The sequence below is a fragment of the Doryrhamphus excisus genome, chromosome 8 (genome assembly GCF_030265055.1).
Source record: "Doryrhamphus excisus isolate RoL2022-K1 chromosome 8, RoL_Dexc_1.0, whole genome shotgun sequence".
NCBI classification, from domain to species: Eukaryota; Metazoa; Chordata; class Actinopteri; order Syngnathiformes; family Syngnathidae; genus Doryrhamphus; species Doryrhamphus excisus.
This window is the reverse complement of record NC_080473.1, coordinates 6077176-6097428: the sequence shown is the minus strand read 5'-3', so window position 1 is coordinate 6097428 and position 20253 is coordinate 6077176. Positions and strand designations below refer to the sequence as shown.

At 43.2% G+C, this 20253-nt stretch overlaps 2 protein-coding genes across 10 annotated transcripts in view; both read right to left on the bottom strand.

The window, feature by feature from the left end:
* arhgef12a (Rho guanine nucleotide exchange factor (GEF) 12a) overlaps positions 1–15722 on the bottom strand; it is a 30680-nt gene extending 14958 nt beyond the window's left edge. Inside the window, exons 1-4 of one of the 9 annotated variants that reach the window (XM_058079813.1) lie at positions 14661–15722; positions 4813–4833; positions 2600–2691; positions 108–176 (exon numbers count right to left, since the gene is read on the bottom strand). In XM_058079813.1, the coding sequence (XP_057935796.1) occupies positions 108–176; positions 2600–2691; positions 4813–4833; positions 14661–14692 (214 nt within the window). In that variant the 5' untranslated portion in view covers positions 14693–15722. The remainder of the gene's footprint in view (positions 1–107; positions 177–2599; positions 2692–4812; positions 4834–14660) is intronic. The other 8 variants (XM_058079820.1, XM_058079811.1, XM_058079812.1 and 5 more) reach the window with 8 other exon arrangements.
* tlcd5a (TLC domain containing 5a) lies at positions 14773–20112 on the bottom strand. The gene is made up of 3 exons (XM_058079821.1): positions 19775–20112; positions 18332–18537; positions 14773–17445 (listed from the first exon to the last, which is right to left on the bottom strand). The coding sequence occupies exons 2-3, from the start codon at positions 18534–18536 to the stop codon at positions 16928–16930; spliced, it is 723 nt and encodes a 240-aa protein (XP_057935804.1). The 5' UTR covers position 18537; positions 19775–20112; the 3' UTR covers positions 14773–16927.
* Positions 20113–20253: the final 141 nt, after the last annotated feature.

Genomic DNA, 20253 nt, shown 5'->3' with positions numbered 1-20253 from the left:
GAGTATAAACAAACCAGAAAATCATCCTAGAGGCACTGTCACACCAGCAGAGATACAAAGCATGTAGTGATGTCACACGCCAGTCATTCCAGCAAGAGCATCCTTACCACAGGACTCAGGCTTCCCCTCTGCTAGCACACTGCTGCTGCCACTCTTCTGCACCACCAGAGCGTCTGCTAAAAGGCCCCACAACCACGCAGACGGCACGGCGGGCGTACACAAAAACATGCACACAGACAGACACATACCAACATAAGGAAAGGAAATATAGAAAATCATGAGGGAGAAAAAAAATGATCATGGGAGAAGAGAATAGATAAATATAAACAAAATGAACACAGGTTGTTGAACAGAACAATGGCTTGTAGAGGCGGGGGGGGGGGGGGTGATCACAACCTACATGTGTGTAAAATGGGTTTTTTTTAAAGATAAACTAGCTTCCAAAATGCTACACCTTAAGTTGTCACACCCCTACGGCTGCTACATATTTTACATTTCGGCACACAAAGCTCCACTTTTATGCAAAATTGCCTACTGTTGAAATCGTAGCGGCAATATGTGTCCCTAGAGCCTGTCGGGGAACACCAAATGAGAGAAAACTATCATCCCCTCACTTGTTTGCTCCACTTGTGAAAGAAGAGGTGCTCAGTAGCTTTTGAAATCTTTATGTCATGGAGAGAAAACAAGTTAGTATGAGCTAGCTAACAATGCATGTCACTGGGAGGTACCCATTTAGACTACAAAGCCCTCTAAAAAACCTCTAACACAGTTCGATCGTTTGATATACATGCTGTGATCACGCATTAACAAGTACATTGATGATAGCATCTGGTACAGTATTTTGCCGTATTTTGTGGTTTTAAAACATTACCAAAACTTACTTCCGGGGCACACTGATTTAGCCCAGGAGCTTAAGCTTCTTCCGTCAACAATAGCAGCATAGAAACATCAATGACACTTGGGATGGCTGTGTCTTCCAGCACAAGACTTGTGTTCCAGTCTGCAGGTAAAAAATGCTGACAGGCTTGGTAGCAAAACTGAGAGCTACGTATCCACTCTTCCATCTGTGAGTGATGCTGAGACTAGTGGCGAGAGAGGCGTCGTGTTACTCTGCCTGATAAATGGGTTTTCTTGTTAGCTGCTAAAATAACAATATCGCTGTAACTTGGGTAATATACTAGTCGGTAATGTCAATGTAACAACGTTGCTGTTTTTTGAGGATATTTTGTTTTAGCCTCCCATGATGTACATTGTTACCTAGCTCATATCAATGAATTTTCTCTCTCTAGAATGTACAGAAAATGCAAAGAAGTAGCTGTTCATGTTTCACGTATGGATTGTGAATGATGGGCAACATTCCCCAAAAGTGCTGTTTTCCTTTAAAAAGATTGAAAAAATCAGGGACCCCAAAAAAAGAGAATCTAGGGCAGCTGCAGTTAGGCCAGATGTATCTAGATTCTAGAGGTTCAAAACCATATATTTTTAAAAACATAACCATTTGAGGTTGTTGATGCTTTTTGTTCCGAGTGGCGATCGTCAGTCAGGTACGCTATGAAGCATTGATTTGCCAACAGTAAGAAACTCGCTGTCAACCGGTTGCTAGTCTAGTCTTTTGCATCAGTGTAGCACCAGTGTAACCGGGGCTTCATAAAAGAATCATCCCAAAAAGTCCTTGGACAAAAATCAAGGCCCATCGGTGTGCGGAGAAGCCGCTTGAAATCTTTTGCAATGGCCTGCCGAACACATCTTGCTTGTGTGATGTTGCATCATACAGGGATAATCCACCATGTGGTGCAGAGGATTTATTTTAGATGTTTGATTACAGAAGCTTCAGTCATGCTGTGCTGATGGATGACAAATACCACAGGGAGTGTCACCATATCAAACTGGTTTTTGAACTAACTCTAACCCCCCCCCAAAAAACCTCACTTTGTCATAAACTTGAAGTGCACTGCAGTGAATCAGGCTTAAAGGCTCTGTAAAATGTGCATTGGGACCACCCAAACACCGTTGCACCAACGTGCGTGAAACTGGGAGAGCCCTGCAAGCGTTAAAGACGCAAGCAGCTGCAGAGACAAAGGACCTGTGAGCTCCCTAGGATGTCAAATGTGGACCGTGAACAAACGATACAGTGTGTCAGATGACTGATTTCAAAAAGAAACCCATTTAAAACCCATTTAGAATAAGCTCAGCAGTGTTTCCCACAGGACTGCTATCTATTTGCGGTGGCAGTGGGTTGGGTGGTTGAATGGCACGATGATGTAATTGTCAAATTTTCATAATTAGCCATGACGCATTTGCAAAAAGTGAGTGGTGTGGGTTGTGTTTTTACGAGCAAGGGCGAACAGGCAACACCAAATCTATTTGTGGCGTGCCGCATATGGGGGAATCATGGATCAGACCACACAAAGAATAGACACACTTTCAGCATCCCAGCTGCCTTGCTGTAACTGTCATCAACAGGCATCTTTTTTAAGACTGTGTGTTTTGTGCAATAACAGAGAGAGACAAACAGGTGGGGGCCACTGGAAGGACGGACAGTTCGATGAAGCGATGAGATGTGCAAAAAGAAAAGAAAAACAGGTGTTAGTTAGTTTACCTGTCGGGTCGAACTCATTGGAGGGAAGTGAGGCTTTGTCACTTTTAGGCTTCTTGTCCGGGGGGTGGTCTTTGCTGAGAATGCTGCTGGTTCTGAAAAAAGAAAAAATAATATGTAATAAATATGTAAATATTATGGTTTGATGTTGACCTTGACCCCCTTTTCCTTCACACAACAGTAGCCTTACATGTGTATAAGAGTGAAGTCGAATGACCCTGGGGTTGTAGAATTCGTAATTGAATCAAATTTTGAGAACAATTTGTCCGAGTCATTGTAACCACGGATATACATGACGCCAGCATATTTCATACTTCTGCTTTATTTTTCCCATTTTTTTTAAACTATCTGAAATCAAGCCACAGAGAGGAAATGATCCCTGGGTTGCACTTTGGGCATCCCTGCTTTGTTAGTTCTTCGTCAGGGTTGGGGGAGCAACGGCAACTCTGCAAGAACCTCAACTCTCATCCATTATTTTGCTTGTTAGTAGGGCTGGGCGATAAATATGGGGGAAAAAAAAACTAATCGGGCCAATATGAGGAATTATGACAGGGGTCGGGAACCTTTTTGGCTAAGAGAGCCATGAAGACCATATATTTTAAAATGTGTATCTGTGAGAGCCATATACATTTTTTTAAACATTGAATGCAATAAAATGTGTGCATTTTTATGTAAGACCAACAGTTTTAGATATAATGGGCTCTAATTATGTAGACCAGGCACACTACCCCACGCCAAGGGGGTGTGGCCAGCACACTTTTGTGAGCAGCGCAGTGTCCAATAATAAATCAAATACTTGCTGCCATTAATGCAACTTCTGCTGCGGCATGGTTTTGCACCATACTCAGTATATTTCATTCTTTTGGCCATCTTTGCCAGAAGGCTTGGTTCTGCAGCTTTAGCTAGGTGACTATTTGACTAAAGGAGGAAAGTTTACATTTACATCTTAATGACCGAGGTACACTACCGCATTACCCAGTAATAATAAGAAAATATTATCAGGAAAGATAGATATGGTCGGCCGTATTGCAGTAGAAAATAGATGGACGGATTAAAATGCATAAGAAAGTTGTTGATTTTTAATATTTTTAACAGTGATTTCTGTGATGTTTACTTTAAAATGTTAGCAAACATACATTTTTATTGTGGTAAATGCTTGAGAGCCAGATACAGTCATCAAAAGAGCCCTACCTGGCTCCCGAGCCATAGGTTCCCTACCTCTGAATTATGACCTCATAGCAATAAATCTGATAACGTTACATATATAGATAACATCAGATAACAAAAAAACTCTCATGGGGCAAGATTGCCAGTATTGTGCTGTAGGTAGTTTATCATGAGCAAATCAAGTGCTCCTTTTCTCCTACATGTGACGGGCTGTGGACACGTGTTGTAAACAAACACAGCATCCATCTTTCCCACTGCCTCCGAGGAAGCTGCCCTAAAGCCAGGCACAAAGAAAGGGTTGGTGTATAGAAAGACTTATCCGTTATCAGTATCAGTCTTGAGAAATGTGGTACACTTTTTTAGGGGAATGACAAGTACATGTCTGTACAATCTGAGCAAGATTGGTTGGACATGTGATTAACCCTGGCATCAACCATTTCCATTATTCCATTATTTCATTTCGGTTTAATCAATTTCCACTGTCTGAAGGAGCGACACGGCTATGATGCATGCATTCTGATGCACCACACAACCATGGGTGCAGTGCACATGCAGCAGGCTAGTCTACCCATTCACTTCATCTCAGACAATAATAGCCTGTTAACCTCTTAGTGTATGACTCATGGCGAGTGTGTCACGGTGTCAAATGTGGAAGCCAGAGAGGATGTGGCGCTGCTCTGCTGAGGGAGGCTGGTAAAAAGGATGTTCCATCAAAAAAACGTGCCACAAGTTCAGACTTGGACCTCAGCAGGCCATGTATTGCTGCTGCTGCTGCCGCTGCCTAGACCGGCCCCAAATGTGAAAGGCCACTGTTCTGTTCACAGTGAAAGGCAGTGATGGGCCGCTCTTAGAAGAGGGAACCCTTTGTCCCTCGCTGTGCGTGTATGTGAGTTAGATGGGTGAGTGATGGAAGAGAGGGGGTATGTTTAGTCTAAACTCAGAAGACTTCTGTGTCGCTGCAGCAGCAACAGCAGCAGCAGGCCTAGTAAAACCAGCCTCGTTTGCTGCTCTGCTTATTATGCTCTATCTTGACAAAATAAGATTCTTACCTGTTTGCTTTCTTGGGAAACCTGTTGAACAGAACAGAAAAAAATATCTGTAAGTATCTCACAATGATGACCCGAGAGAGGGTGCAAACAAGACAAGACGCCGACAGCGTGCCTTTCCTGAGACCCATATATCGGTAAACATGATAATCCTGATCAAACAGAGTTCTTCAGAAGCAGATTAAAGCCATTTTCAGCTCAAATGTCCTGTGTGCTATGCGCATAACATCCTTGACATGAGAAATGTAATATTCCTATCCTAATCACTTCCGTGGCCTGTTTGATCCATAATGATGTGCAGATCAAATCATTTAGTGACACTAACAGCATCTGAAAGCATGGAAATATGGCTCAGAGGCAAAGCTGTTACATCTCACATCAAGGTTGCGTGCATGAACACAGCTAGCATAGTGTACAAAGTTACTGCAACACAGCAGCCTCCATTCTCACAGATAGTGTAGCCCAACAATATAAATAAAGACAAATAATTGCTGCACCACAAATAGAAATCTCCCTTTTCCCCGTGGTGGTGGAAAAATGATGGCCTCCAAACCTTATAGGCCACTTTAGGAACAAGTAGAGTATATAAATATAATCATCCTAGCTATTTTACTACAATGAGGTTGAGCCTTGTTTCCCCATGTAGGCAGCGGGTTTGAACGGGATTTGCGGTACATTGTTGCAAAGCTAAATAACATACTATTATATTGCGAGCAAGTACACATGGGTCTCCACAATGGCTAGGTCTCACGACTAACTAACCACCATTAACTCTCTTTCTCCAGGCGACAGTGTGTCCCATTCACAGCCCTACGCTGAGCAGCTGAAAGGCCCGTTTATGAAAATGCCTCGGTCTGTAATAAGTTCCAGAGACTCCGAGAGCCAGAGGGAGAGAGAAAAAGCCACTAAGCTTTAAGTAACCAACTCCCATGAAACCTCAGAATCGGAGAGACGGAAAAAATCTGCATATAAACACAGAGTGAACTGGTACGTTGGTAAGCGCCGGCAAAAATGAGTCGTAGGCATGTTTTGGTTAGTCATGCACGAGCTAGTGAAAACATGGCAGTCAAAATTGGTTCCGGGGGACTGCATGATGCATCAGGCTGACTGCAATATTTATTCAGGGTTGTTTTCAACTACTGCAGAAATGTACCACCATGATAAGGTTCCTTGGACTGTTCTGTCGTATATATTCATGATCATCTGGGTAGTTTCACAATCCAAAACACATCCAGGTGCTTGAGGAGCACTGGGAAAATATTTATCTGGATGTTCCACTGCAAAATGACAAGTGGGTCAAAGCTTGTATGGGAAATGTCTTCCCCAAATCTCAGCGGAGAATCATACCGTTTCCGCATTAGCGGTCAATTGTCTGTCTTCCAGACAACAGTAGCCCATTGTTCCATTTCCTCATGATAACTTAAATACTCTAATGAATGCCGTAATGAGAAAGGGGTGTGGGGGGGACAGGATGGCAACACGAACAGGATAAAACACTTAGCAAAAAGTTGATTCGGTTTCAGATCCATTTCCCTGTTGGGGAACCACATTACCTGATCGACTCACTAAGCTCTAATGAAAACAAACCTCTTGACGTCAATTTTATGGTCCTCAGTCATTTATTATTATGTGTTCTGGTTCTACTCTTTTTCCATGCAGCCATCCGTCAAGCGTAACAATGCAACGCACTCTAATTAATTTAATTTTAAGAAAGCCCTAAACACCTAAACCCGTGTACGAGTGCAGCCTAGCTGGGACACTGAGGAACTTTAATGCTGGCTAATGCTCTATGATTTGGCCAATAAAAAAATTCCTGTTAAACACAGAGTCTCGTGGAAAGTGACATAATGTGAATGAAATAAAACATTTCTGTGGGGAAGTATTTCCTCGGCGGACCACCACGACACTCACCCACCCCTCCTGAATTAAATGTCTAACTATGTTGAAATGGCGGCATACAACACCAGCCAATGTTGCCAAAAATGCTTGGGAACTCCTCTCTGACGGAGTGTGAATAGATGTTGGTTGGGTTAGCTCAGTTTAGCAAAGAATGCGCAAAGTCGCACTGACTTTGCGACTGCACTCGGGCTGGATGACCATTTACTACAGTTTATCACTTGAATGTTTGCGGGGGTTTGAGTATACATGCTGACGTCAAGCAGGTTCAGAGTGAAATAAGGATGAGCGGCACGTTTACTCTTGCACACCTTCTCAGGAATTGAATATCAGAAATGTCACCTTTTATAAAATAACTAAAAAAAACACATTGTACAATAACAAATTACTTCTGCTGTGATGATGCTGTACAAGAGATAAGCGATGCCGCTGATGCAAATGGGGGGCGGGGGGGTCCACAAATCCTTCCATAATTCTGTACTCAACAATCTGAAACCGAAACGGAGAAGATCTCAAACATCGGGTTTTTCCCCCACATAAAAGTTATTCACAATTTTCCTCAGTCCATTTCATTCGGATACGGTTGTAAAAGTTTGATATCCTCCAAGAAAGAGGCGTGGAAATGTGCATGGAGGAAGGAGTGTATGGCGGAGAAAGGCGGAGTAAGGACATGGTGCGGTGGTGTGTATGGGGAGGAGGGGAGGAGGGGAGGAGGGGGGGCTGATGGACTGCAGCGGGCCCGGGCTTGAATGCTCCATTGAGGTTTGGTGTTTTGATGGAAAGCCGTGCCAGAGCTGGGCCAACTTCAGCAACAGTGGCAGCAAGGGAGACTAGATCAAAGCGTGGAGAGAGTGAGAGAGAGAGAGAGTAGTGAAGGGAGGGAGGGGGTACGAACAGTCTTATTTTTGTGAAAGAGCCTCCCGAAAGGAAGCGGAAGGGAAAAAGGTGAATAATGAAAGGCGAGATGAACAGGGGGCAGATTCAGGGGAAGCCCTCCCTGTTGGTTAGACTTGGTGCCTGTTTGATATTTAAGTTGAAATCAACTAAAACAATTTATTGCACTGTGGCGTCACTCAGGTGTTAAGAGTTAGCCGGTGTGTCGATGAAGAGGCCTACTTTGTTAACAAGCGTTCTCGTCAGAGCTGCTGAAAACATTCCCATGGCATTAATCGGCACAGGTTTGATTGAGCAAGACTGGATTTTCGCCACTGACCACTACCAAAAAAAAGACTCCACAGCCAAATGGATGGTACGTAACTACAAACCATGCTATCATTAGGGCCCTATGATAGACTGGCCAATAAAAACTGAATCTACTGCAAAACACGGAATCTTGCAGAAATTGACGCAACGCAAATGAAACTCTGTAATTGTAAGGATAAGGAATGTTGGCAAAGTATTTCCCTGGCGGCCCACCAACTGTGGTGGAGACTAACTCGCTAACCCGCCTCCTCCTGAACTAAATATGTCCAACTGGCAACCTGAAATACCGGCAAAAGTTGGGGGGGGGGGGGGTATCAGACTATATTCCGTGTGTTCAGTACGTGTTACCAGTGTGCTGTAAACAAACTGGAAGCTTTTAGATTGTGAGTGCCGCGTGCGGCTCGTAGGCTTCCTGTAAGGCTGTCGTATGTCTCACGCACCGAAATAGTTTGCAAGCCAGTCCACACTTTTATTAGAGATAATTCCATGTGTGGACCAACCAGCGGAGACTGAGGCAAACATTTCTCAGGTGTGAAGGAGCTTGGACCATCCTGGGCGTTGCCTTTAGCCTACAAAGTTGGAGTTTTCCATTCCAGGAAGACAACACAACCTTGCACAAAATCACAAGAAAATCAGGCAGTGGATGAGTCATGTCTGTGGACTACAGAGCACCTTGTGAAAGATTTCTAATTCATTTGACTGATTCCATCTCAGCTGTGTTGTGGTGCGTGCCTGCAGCCTGCCAACAGGAGACGACATACACTGAGCGTGATCTCATCAGTATACCTGCGTCACACACGGCATGACACTGTCGCCTTCCCTTCCCTGCGTCTTCGAAAGGAGGACTCTACATTCCCCCTTCCGTATTGTAGCCTTTTCTCATTTCTAAATCAGACTGGTGACCTTAAAAGAGCCCCAAGGTATTCAATGTGTTAACTGGGGTAAAGATTTCTTTGAAAAGAAAGTGATGTGTGAGCGTCGGAACCAGATAGAGTGTCCGTGCGTTGGAAGAAACGGGAGTAATAGCTCTGGAGCTCAAGCTAAAGCCTCAAGGGGAAAACAGTGCCCTTTCTGCCCCAATAAACCTCATCAGGATTCCTGACATGAAGGCCTGGGGGATAGACATTTCTTCACGCTATGCTGTCTGCTGTCCTCCACCACTGAGAAAGGAAGAGAGTAGATCAGAATGTTTACACCAATGTGGTACTTTGAAATTCCCCTCAGAGAATATAATATGATTGGGGCCTCCCATTCACCCTGAATAATGGACCATATTGGTCTCAGATCATATTGTGTGTAGAGATCATTTTTCTTGATTTTTCTCAAGCTGTTGCCCCTCCCCTGAAGTCTTCTGGTGCCTCACATTGTGAAAATGCTTGCGTTACACCGTTTACACCGCAGTTGGCCATAAGCCCCATTGTACAAACGCTCTCTGATCAATGAGAAATGTCCCTGGCATGATCAGACATGTAAACAAATCATTGCAAAGCGAGGTTCCTTGTTACTTTGATCGGAAATGTTTTCTGTTCTGTTGCCAGCCAGCATTAAAAAAAAAAAGAACCACAGCTTTGCAGCTTACTGTCAGCCACAACAACGTCTTGCACTCATCCTGGATCCAAGTTAACAACACAACACGTGCTCCGATTCTGCTCTGTGCTCTTTGAGAAAGTGCTGTGGAGCGGCGATGCCCTGAATCAGCAGAAACTAGCAGCGCAAGGTTAATCGCAGTGCAGTGGGAGGTTGCAGCTCCCTTTCCCCTCTACACATAACCTTTGCTGGCACAAGGGAGCGTGTTTCAGATCATCCTGAGGGCTGCTTTGGCGCAGTCGTTTCGAGCCAGCCAACACTGCGCTACCTCATCCGACAGAAACTGCATCACTGAGGCTGGAAGAGCTCTGAGTAACGTACATTCATGATGGATTATTTAAGACGTACTAGAATACAGACATGGTAAATTCAAACCCAAGCCCTGGGATTGATTTTGCAATAAATGACAGGCACCCAAAGCAATAATAAAAATAAAATTAAGTGTGAGGCTCCTTCATGTCTTTACTGGTTGGAGGGCTGTTTGTCAACAAAAGGAGACGGCACTGCAAACAGAGGCAAAACACATGAAAGAGAGAAAGAAATCGGTGCAATTAAGCTTAAACGTTATGGTGTAAGGCACACAGCAAAAAAATACTAGACTTAAAACAGAGCCTTGTGGTACCTCAATGTCCATGTCATGTTTTCTGTGAGTAACAGTTCATCAAAACAAATTGAAAACTTTTTTCTGATAATGCTAAGGGAGCCTTTCAAGGACAAAATAGAGTGGTTTTGCTGTGACAGGCTCTAAAAGTGGGCTGGAAAGAAGTCCCAACATGCCAAGCGTAAATCACAGCCATTCAGTGCAGCAGGGAAACTAATAAATTTACTATACTGAGCCAAAATGAAGTATCGTGGATCTCTGCACAGTCATGATTCTACTTTACGGTCCCGTAAATACGCAGATTGGTCAAAAAATGTTTTAATATCTCTTTTGTTCCCGGGGATCTCATTCACCAGAAGTCAGACAGAACCTATAAATATGTAACAATGCAGTTGTCCCTCGTTTATCATGGTTAACTGGTTCCTGACTGGATTGTAATCAGTGAATTTCCACCAAATAGGATTCAATGTTAATAAATGGAATATTTTCATTGTTAAGAGAATAGAAAACCTGTTTATGGCATAAATGAGGTTTTTAACACAATTACAACCTGTAGATATGAAATAACACCCCTATGGTCACAAAACAGTACAGTGTGAAAGGCCGTTGATAGATGAAAATGCATTTCTTTGGTGGTAGGGAATCAGGAACTCCAACCACTTGTGCCTGATGGTGGAGTCTTAAGAAATCAGAGCAGCGCTTGGGAGTGAACAATGGCAATTGAAAAGAGAAGGGGAGGGTTCTGACGCTGAATCTATTCTAATAATTACAACATCACTTGTATTGCAAATGTTGATCCAACATACCATATCACACCAGCAGGAGGGCTTGTGGGGGGGTGGGACATGTGTCAACAATGTAGACTTTTATGGGCAATCACTCGTGGCTGAGAATGTAACCTCCAGGAAAAGTGCTGATCCACTGCATAGTGACAATGGTGAGCCTATGTTTAGACAATATTTGCTAAATTGTCCTGACTTGACCCCCATCCCTCACTCCATTCCACCCCCCAAAAAACAGGAAGTGAAAGCATTCCCAGATGACAGTCTCAAAAAATACTTGTGGGGGACGTGTAAAGACGAGACACTTCCGATTTCTTTCATTCCTTTGTCCTTCCTGATCATTACAGCTGATGTAATGATTTTTTGTTGTGGCATGAGACTATAGTATTGTGTTACATATGTGTTATGTTCTGGAGCTCTGTTGTTCTGGAGGCACCCCCCACTGTTTCGCATCACCACCATTTTTCTTCCTTCATTTCACCTTTTAAATGATGCTTCTTTTACCTTGATGCAAATCGGGACAAATGTTGCAGTCTGCATACACAGGGCAATGCTGGAGATGTATTTACAATCACTTAGTAATGCGCTCTACTGCCACCTACAGTAGTGGAGTGGAGAAATATCCCCCTGTACAACATGAGCACGTCAGATGGCCGTGGCTGAGGTCTCACTGAGGCAATGCTACAGCAATTGCAGTATTTGCCATGTTGGTGAGCTACTTGGTATACCCATGACTCTCTAGTATTTGGTTGAACAACATATAGACAAGAGACACAAATGAATTACCAGTCAGAATGCTGGCATTCCAACAACTTGAGTACTAGAGTTACTCCGTAGTCATGGAAAGTACACAAATTCAAAGTATTAGCAACCCACATATACCTGACCTACGTCAATGACCCAATGGGAAGCATACACAGCATAGCGAGCTAGCTTGCTCCCACTCAACACAATTGTTTACTATTAGTGATGTCACCAGCGCCACTTCCCGGGAGGGCCTCAGGACAGGACAGGCGGTGGGGTGGGAAAAAAAATGTGGAGCTCAGCAGAACTACATGACAAAGAACTAGCAGCTCAAAAACTGACTGACTAAAACTGACCCCACAGGCTGGCGGGCCCATCCCCGATCCCGATAGATGTTAACACGCATGCCCCTCTCCCCAGCGTGGCCGACAAAGCGGAAACAAAATGCAAAACACCACCATTTTGACATCAACACACAATCTCACCAGTACCAATGTGGACCACAGCCACATCAATCTAACTTCAGCATTATTAATCTACTTTAAAAAAACACACACAAAAGTACGAGTCAAAACAACACGTGACGATACTCATAGAAATATTCATTTTTGCCAAGGGACATAAGCAGCACAGCAATATAGCAAACAATACAATGCAAACCTGACTATAATAGTCAACTTAATCTCTACTGGAACTCCCATCTCTGTCCTGGCAGCTCAGTACAAAATTACTAGCTTGACAATAATAATAATAATAATACATCTAGGAGGAATTTGTTCAGCCCAGCTACTTTGTATTTCACAGCAGAGGTTCTTGCCTAAATAGTTTTTGATGATTGTGATAGCTGGACCCTGGAACGAATTATTTTCATTTTGATTATTTCTTATGTGGAAAAGTTAAAATGAAGCAGATTGCGTGAACTTGAAACAACATAAAGTGTATCTAGTCTAGTGTAAGAGACATTGCAACAAACAGCACAATTAAACTGGGTGCTAACCACTGCTGTCATGGTTGCAAAGGACAGGGGATGGGTCCCAAGCATAATGGGGCCTTGCTTTTACATGACGTTCCATCATGCTGTCCTAAACCAACTGAGAACATTCCAAGGCCTGACTTCCTCACAGGTATAGGATTCAGGTACAAAGGGCTAGTCTAGTGCAAGAGAAGATGTAGAAAACCCACACTGTAATGAATCCAGTGTATCCCACTGGATTAAACTGGAGTAAACACTCATCAAGCTGGATTTATTTGCCTCTGAAGCGATAAAAGCGATGGCGGTATCCAAGCTCTTGACTGATTCCTCCAGTAAGATGATTACAAGGTTACGTCTAAATCCACAGCTTGTTTTAATGGCTGCAGGAGGAGGTAAGCGTTAAAAGGTTTAGGGCAGGGCTTGACATCTCGACTGTTCATCGTTCTGCTGTAACAACACTAGCCAAAGATCCTCTATGTGACATGGGTGTTCTCCTCGAAACCAGTAGTTCAAAACTGGCGTCCCCCCCTCTGTGACAACTTTTCAACTCAAACGCACTCTTCTCCAGCAGGTATCTGCAGCTGTGTGTGGAACAGACGGCGCTTACCCCATGGCGGCATAGCAGGCAAATAGTGCAGGCTCTACCACGCACCAGTTGAGAATCACTTCTAGATTTGGCAGAATTGTTGTGTTGTTTTTAGGTCCTACTAAAAAATGCTAGTCAAAGATCCTCTGTATGACAAGTGTCCTCTGCTGTTTTTAAGAACGTGCTATCTCATGTCCTCTATGTGACAAGAGGGCAGCACTGCAGTTTTTAAAGGACCTACTGGTACGGGTGTCCAAACTTTTTCCCCCCCGAGGGCCACATACTGAAAAGTCAAAAGATACAGGGGCCACTTTGATATGTTTATTTTGTTAAAAAAAAGGCTCAATGTACAAAGCGTACAGTATAATTAAAGACAAGCTTTGTGTTATTTGTTAACAGTGTCAACTATCAAGCTTTACCGCTATTTTTCACATTCTTGCTGCTTTTTAAAAAAATATATATATCTTTTTTTTTTTAAAAAAAAAGCCCAACAAAAAAGTAACCAAAATCAGCCAATGGCCCCCAAACCGAAGAGATGTGATCTACGAAAAACTCTGCCTTGGCTTGTCACTGATGACTGGCTATACTGTTTTGCATTTTATATAAAAAAAAGGTAGACAGGTGTGGCTTCTGTTCCTCAAAGCATCCAATCCAATGTTGTACTCTGCCGGTGTCACTGCTCGTCGTGTTGGGTAAGGTGTTTGTAAGGAAATGGCAACATGAACTTGAGGTTAGGACACCACTCAACTGCTGCATAAATGCTTGTGTCTGCCGTTTTTAAGGATGTCAAAGGTTCTCCATAATCAGTGGTCCCCTACCTTTTTTTAGACCCACCAACCATAGGTCCTTGTGTCCCCGCAAGCCTCCTTAAGTGTGGACTATTGTACCACGGCCCGGCGGTGGTTGGGGATCTCTACTCGATGCGAAAGGGATGCTCTGCTATTTTTAAGTTAAGGGCAAATTAAATACTTTAACGACTTGCAGCTAAAACACTAGATGAAACATCCTCTATACAAAAGCAGTTCTGTGCAGTTTTTAAGAACTGACTGCCAAAGATCCTCGAGTGACAAGACTGTCGGGGGTTTTTAAATATATGAAAGGAGTCCTCTTCTGTTTTGAGAACCCACTGTCAAAGATTGTCAATGTAACAGAGCCGCTCTGCTGTTTTAGATGGACTCTTAGGAAATAAAGGAACATGCGTGTCGGTCAGATGCTATTCACGGGTCTGATCCGGCTCGTGGGCCGCCACTTGGAAAGCATTGGTTTAGGTGTGTAAGAGGGACATTGCATCTTCTCTTAATATGCTTTAAGAGGTCTGCATGAGAAGTCCCATTGCCATGCTGACATCAGCAGGGTTTCCATCAGAGACTAGCTGCTTTATAATTAGATTGTATAACACTGTTATTAGTCAGCACGTTGCCACAACGCAGCCATTGAGAACTCCGCATATAGAACATGTTTCCTGCATATATACTGTACCTGTCAGTGAAGCTGCACTGTGTGTCACTCATTGGGCTTCCGGTTCTAGATTTGCAGCGATTTATATCCGATTAACATTTTCCAGAGTGTGATGAGGCGACTTGATGGAGCGTCGTTGAAAAAAAAAGGGAAAATAAATAAGAGTAAAGATAATATCCTCAATCTTATGTTTGGGGGTGGGGGGCAGCAGCAGCAGCAGCTAGGGCTCCAATGGTGCAGACCTTAAAAATGAATCAGGGCCTGTGGGGGAGATGATAATCCTTCCCAACACTGCTGCTGCAAGTTGCATGCCCTTGAATTCACATCCCAGTTCCCCGTGCGGTAATCCAACGTTTTGTAGTCCGCCGGCCTGCACCCCAGCTCGGGTTGAATGGTGACTAGGCGTCCCTGGGAGATGCGGCAAATTCCTCCAGTGCCCTCGTGTGCAGTCTGCCCGATTCTCTCTTGGAGGAATGACGTTGAGCGAGGGTGTTATTTTAAAAGCAAAAACAGCAGCTAGCGTTGAAATAAAACATAGACGGCAATAAAGCTTGCTTGTAAGAGAATCCTCAAGGGAACGACGTCCAATCTCGCTAGCTTCCAGCTAACAAAACAGATGAAAAAAAACTTTGCGTCGTGTGTTTGCTTGTTTCGACTGCAAACTAAGCAACGAGTGGAAAAACGACACACTGCATTAAAATATCGAGTGGCTTTTTCCCTCTACCTCTGCGCTCTTCGAAAACGTCTCCGTGAAGGGTGGTGGAGGGGGCAAAAATCCAAATAAAGTCTTTTAGCACCGCCAGACGCTCTTTGACTCCATGTTTCCACAGCCCGTGGATGGAAAACCAAAAGCTAGCTAGCTCATGTAGCCAAAGCTAACGGGGCAGAAAGTAACGCGCAGTCTCTCCAAACCAACTATTCCAACAAAAACGGAGTCCAAATAGGTGCTAAAAACATCCAGGCACACTCACACACGTTTCACTCCAACGTTCGGCGTCATTTGTGTCAGGATATAAGTTGAGGAAAGGCAGGGGGTAAAATGCCACAGTGTGCCGCTAGCAACGCCCTAGCCTGCTAGCCCGACGGGAGCCGCTTCCATCAACCACTTCCGCTTGGAGATGAGCGAAAACTCCACAAGCATAAAGTACATATATAAAAAAAAACTATTGCTCATTTATTTAAATTTTTACTTTGCATTATATTACATACATTATTATACTTTACATATAAAGTGCTGCGAATTGAGTTTATGACGTGTCGGACACGTACATAACAGGCAAGGAGGGGCTGACTAAAAATACACACAAACCAAAAAACGACTACAAACTCATTTCTAGCTGTCTTATTTCACTTCTACCAAACTAGCCTAATCCACTTCATGGCTATGCATGCAGCTGCCGCTTGTTTAATCACATGCATTCACGTTTTAAAGCCCCGCCTCTTAATCCCAATCAATTTTATTAATCAAAGCAAGTCAACAAAATGGTAGATAACAACATTGCTTAAAAAAACAAAACAAAACAAAACTGGTGTACAGTATACTTTTCCAAAGCACTCGATCAGCTAACACAACAGCACCATCTCATGGACAGATATGGCACTTCTTCCCATTGAGGAACAGCTGAGTCAAAGCAAAAAGTCATTGAAAACAGTTTAAATATATTTCAATCCCTTACAGACACAGACAGAAGGCAGATAAAATATATAGATATTTCAAACTTCCAATCCCTTTAACGATGCTTTAGACAAAAAAAGCATACATTCAGAAAACTAAGGCACACACCAGTACGTTTTTTTGCTTTGTCTGTATATATTTACATGCTGCTTCCTACCAGTAATCACGAAATGTGTTTTAGTATATTGCTGCACAAATAAATATAGATTAAAATGGGTTTTAAGATATTACTGCATGGATAGAAGTGCATTAAAATCAGAAAAAAAACTAATTTGAAACGAGACACTGCATTAGGTAGACCCAATGTTGAAAACCATTTTTGTTAGATTGCTGACTTACTTGTTCTAAAATGATAATCAAGTACTTTTACATACATTTGCATGAGGGAATAAGCAGAAGAATATCATTGCAAAGCAGGCTTCGATGACTTAAAAACATTTTTTGCTCCCTGAGTACACAAAAAAAATGTATTAAGTTTGACACATGACTCACGCAGGGATTTTATGTTGTAAACAAACTCTGGAGCCACTTGCTTGGTTGCCTTCCTCACTTTCATCCCTTTTTTGCATCTCAGTGTGTCTGTGTGGTCAGTGTGTAAAAAGCACATGAGCAATCAGTCCATTTTGCTTTCATTATTACGAGCGGCTTCCTGCCGCTGCTTGCGCCAAGTCCTGCTCTTGCGGACGGTAAATCGAACAATGTCCACCATGAAGACCCAGGACAGCGCATACATGGCCACTCCCCCGCACTTGATGAAGAATCTGGGCCTCGGAGAGACCAGCTCACAGTACAGCATTGTGCCTCCCACGAAGATTCGCATCAGCACAAAGAGCAGCACAAACAGGACGTCCACAGTGTTGGCCAGCGGCGTCCCGTGGCGACCCGTCTGCTTCAGGAACCAGCGCGCCTGCAGGAGGGGGTTGGTGATCTCGCTGCCGAAGAGCACGGCGCAGCCCTCGATGCCCGACTCCCCCAGCCACAGGGTCAGCAGGATGCCCAGGATGCTGAAGGTGTGGTGGGCCAGCATGACGGCGCCCTCGGTGCGGAAGTAAACGCACCAGGCCATGTCAAAAATGAAGTAGCCCAGGCTCAGCACCAGGGCGCTTATCTGTAGAGGAGTGTTCTTTGTACCTTGTAATGATATGAATCAAGTCAGTAAAGGTGTCATGCTGGGAAACTACCCACTATGGGGCCAAAGAATGTTGCGAGTGCCAGCATTTATCCATTTAATTCCTCGTGTCTAATTATTTCACATTGTTTCATGTATGCAAAACTATAATTCTTCTTGATAAAATGTCTTTTTTTGTTCATATTTTGGGGTGTCTAGAATGGCTGAATTTGATTGACATTATTTCTATGGAAAACATTTTTTGAAACGGATGTACGGCTGTGTTACACAACGTACTTATGAATGAATAAGTAAATCATAACCAAAACAGTATTGGATTATATCGCTCCAAGTGTCTACACCCTAAAGCTTGCCAACATTTGCAAACCAAACAAAGTTATCTGGGAAAAAGAACGCCTTTAAAACGGTTGTACCGCCATACGCCATCTTGTGTGACATCAGCATTTTGTATCTTCTTTTTTTTGCATTTCTTTTGGGACATGCTCTAGCGGGCACCTGCCTGTTCTGGCAAAAGGATGACGATAACCACAGACCCTGAAAATGAAATAAATGGCACGCACACCTCTCTGTTCTGGCTGCTCAGTGCAAAGAGTTATTGGGAAATGTGCGATTCATTTGTTTGAAATCTAGATATAAAAATAGGTTTGGTTGTTTTTCCTGGTGCCGATCACCTCCATCCCATACTATTGCAGCATCCAGCCTGTAGCAACCATCTTCCATCCACTTTCTGTCACAAAGCCAAAATAAACGTATGCCGTGTGGGACTGGTAGTCGGCAGTCTAAGGCGAAAAGTTGTTGGATTTGTCGGAGGAAGAAGTTTGGACTCCCCTGGGCTAGTCTACATGTAAGTGTCAGCGAGCAGCAGTGACGGTACAATAGACTACATACCTGGATGGGTGAAGGGCCACGGTCCATCCACGTAGCCAATGTAAGCCGTGACACCAACGGCCAGAATCCCGTGCAACAAGGTGACCAGGCGACAGTTCCACTCGGAGCTGCGGTGCCCATTGACACGGCACAGGGCGAAGTAAAGAGACACCCACCCGGCGAGGCTCAGGAGGGCGCCGACCAACAGCATCTTCTCCAAGAGCATCCTACGGCCCAGTGAGATCGCTTACAGTGATATTCTTTGTCACAACAATAATAGCACTACAGTCGGTGGGGTGAGGGGGACGTCCGTCGGTCAGCTGTGACGTTGTGTACCATGCAGCTGGACCGGACGGCCCCTGCCAGCTCCATGGGCGGTGCAGACTCTTGTTGCAACATGCAGAAAAATTCGATGAGAGATTACTCGAGCTCAGACAGTCCCTGTGGGAGCCTCTTGAGCAAGTCAACAATATATTTGGAAATGTTTGCCGCTCCCACCACTACACACAAAAACATCCATCTTTTTCTACACTACTTGTCCTTATTATGCTCTTGGGTCCATGTTTTGGGGATGTGGGAGGAAACTGGAGTGTCCCAATACTTTTGACCATTCGAAGCATGCTATTAGAGTTAAGCTACATTTCTTAAAATGTTTTCTCTTCTTACAATAAAAATTTCACTATTTCTCTTGGTGGGAGGCCAACTACGTTACTAATGTCCATGAACCATCAATAAATTACTTAAACGCTGTAAAAATGTAATAAATAGATGAGAACAAGTGATGTATGTGAAATGTTACGGTTTTGTACGTAATGGCTTGATGGGCGCCATAACGTATTGTCCCAATAATAAGACGTTAAAATATGGAATATACATCCCTTTAATCATTTTAACCCAAAATACAGTCATATTTGACTCCTGTACACATTGTATCAAAAATACATACCGTCATAATATTTACAGATTAAGGAAGCTAATACACAGTTAGCTAGTACAAGCTAACATGCTAATGAAGCGTTCCCCCTACTTACCCTACCCTAATACAAATGTACACTATTTCCTGTGGGAAAAAAACATTGTTAAGTAGAAAAACACCATGAATTATAAAATAAACACGGCAAAATTGAAAAAAGTAATTTGTTTGCATAAAAGTGAAATGCTACGGTTTAGTGAATATGGGCTAGATAAGCGCCACCCCGTGGAAACATAAAGTATTAACCCATTAATTCATTTAAATATGGAATGAAATTCGGTTTTATTATTTTATACGTGACACTAAATATACATTGAAATTGCCTCCTGTGTGTACATACTGGATCACAACAATAGCGTTACACATTATGGATGCTAAAGTAACACATTATTGGATGAGGTGCTGCCTAGTTAGCTGGTACATGCTAACGTGCTAACAAAGCATTTCCCCTATTTAAGACGCATCTAAAAATACACCAAAAATAACATTACCTTGTTGATGCACATGTGGATGTTAGCTCGGATATTACGTGCCCAATGAGATGCTGCCTGGAGTCAAACGTAGTCGTCGTTGTCTTCCATATGTTGTCCTATACTCCCACCAGAACCTTGTTATCTCTCTTCCACATCATTTTACATGCACACCTAGCGAACGACGCCATCGAAGAGACGACGTTTGTCTTAAATTAGATTTAAATTAGGAACATTTGTCGGTTTTATTCCATCGGGTTTAGCAAAACCTGCTCGACTCCTGCCAGACGTCCACAATATGATAAGGCAGGTTGTCAGACAGCGCCTTCCCGTGGTCAGAGGTGAAGATTACATACATACAGAAATTATTTATTAGTATAATAATTTAAATAGTCCAATGTGATTAAAAAATATTTAAATTAAATTTTAATTTATTTTTTGTATTTAATTACGTAGTTTACATTACATTTAAAGCCATTAAAAATATAGGAACAATTTGA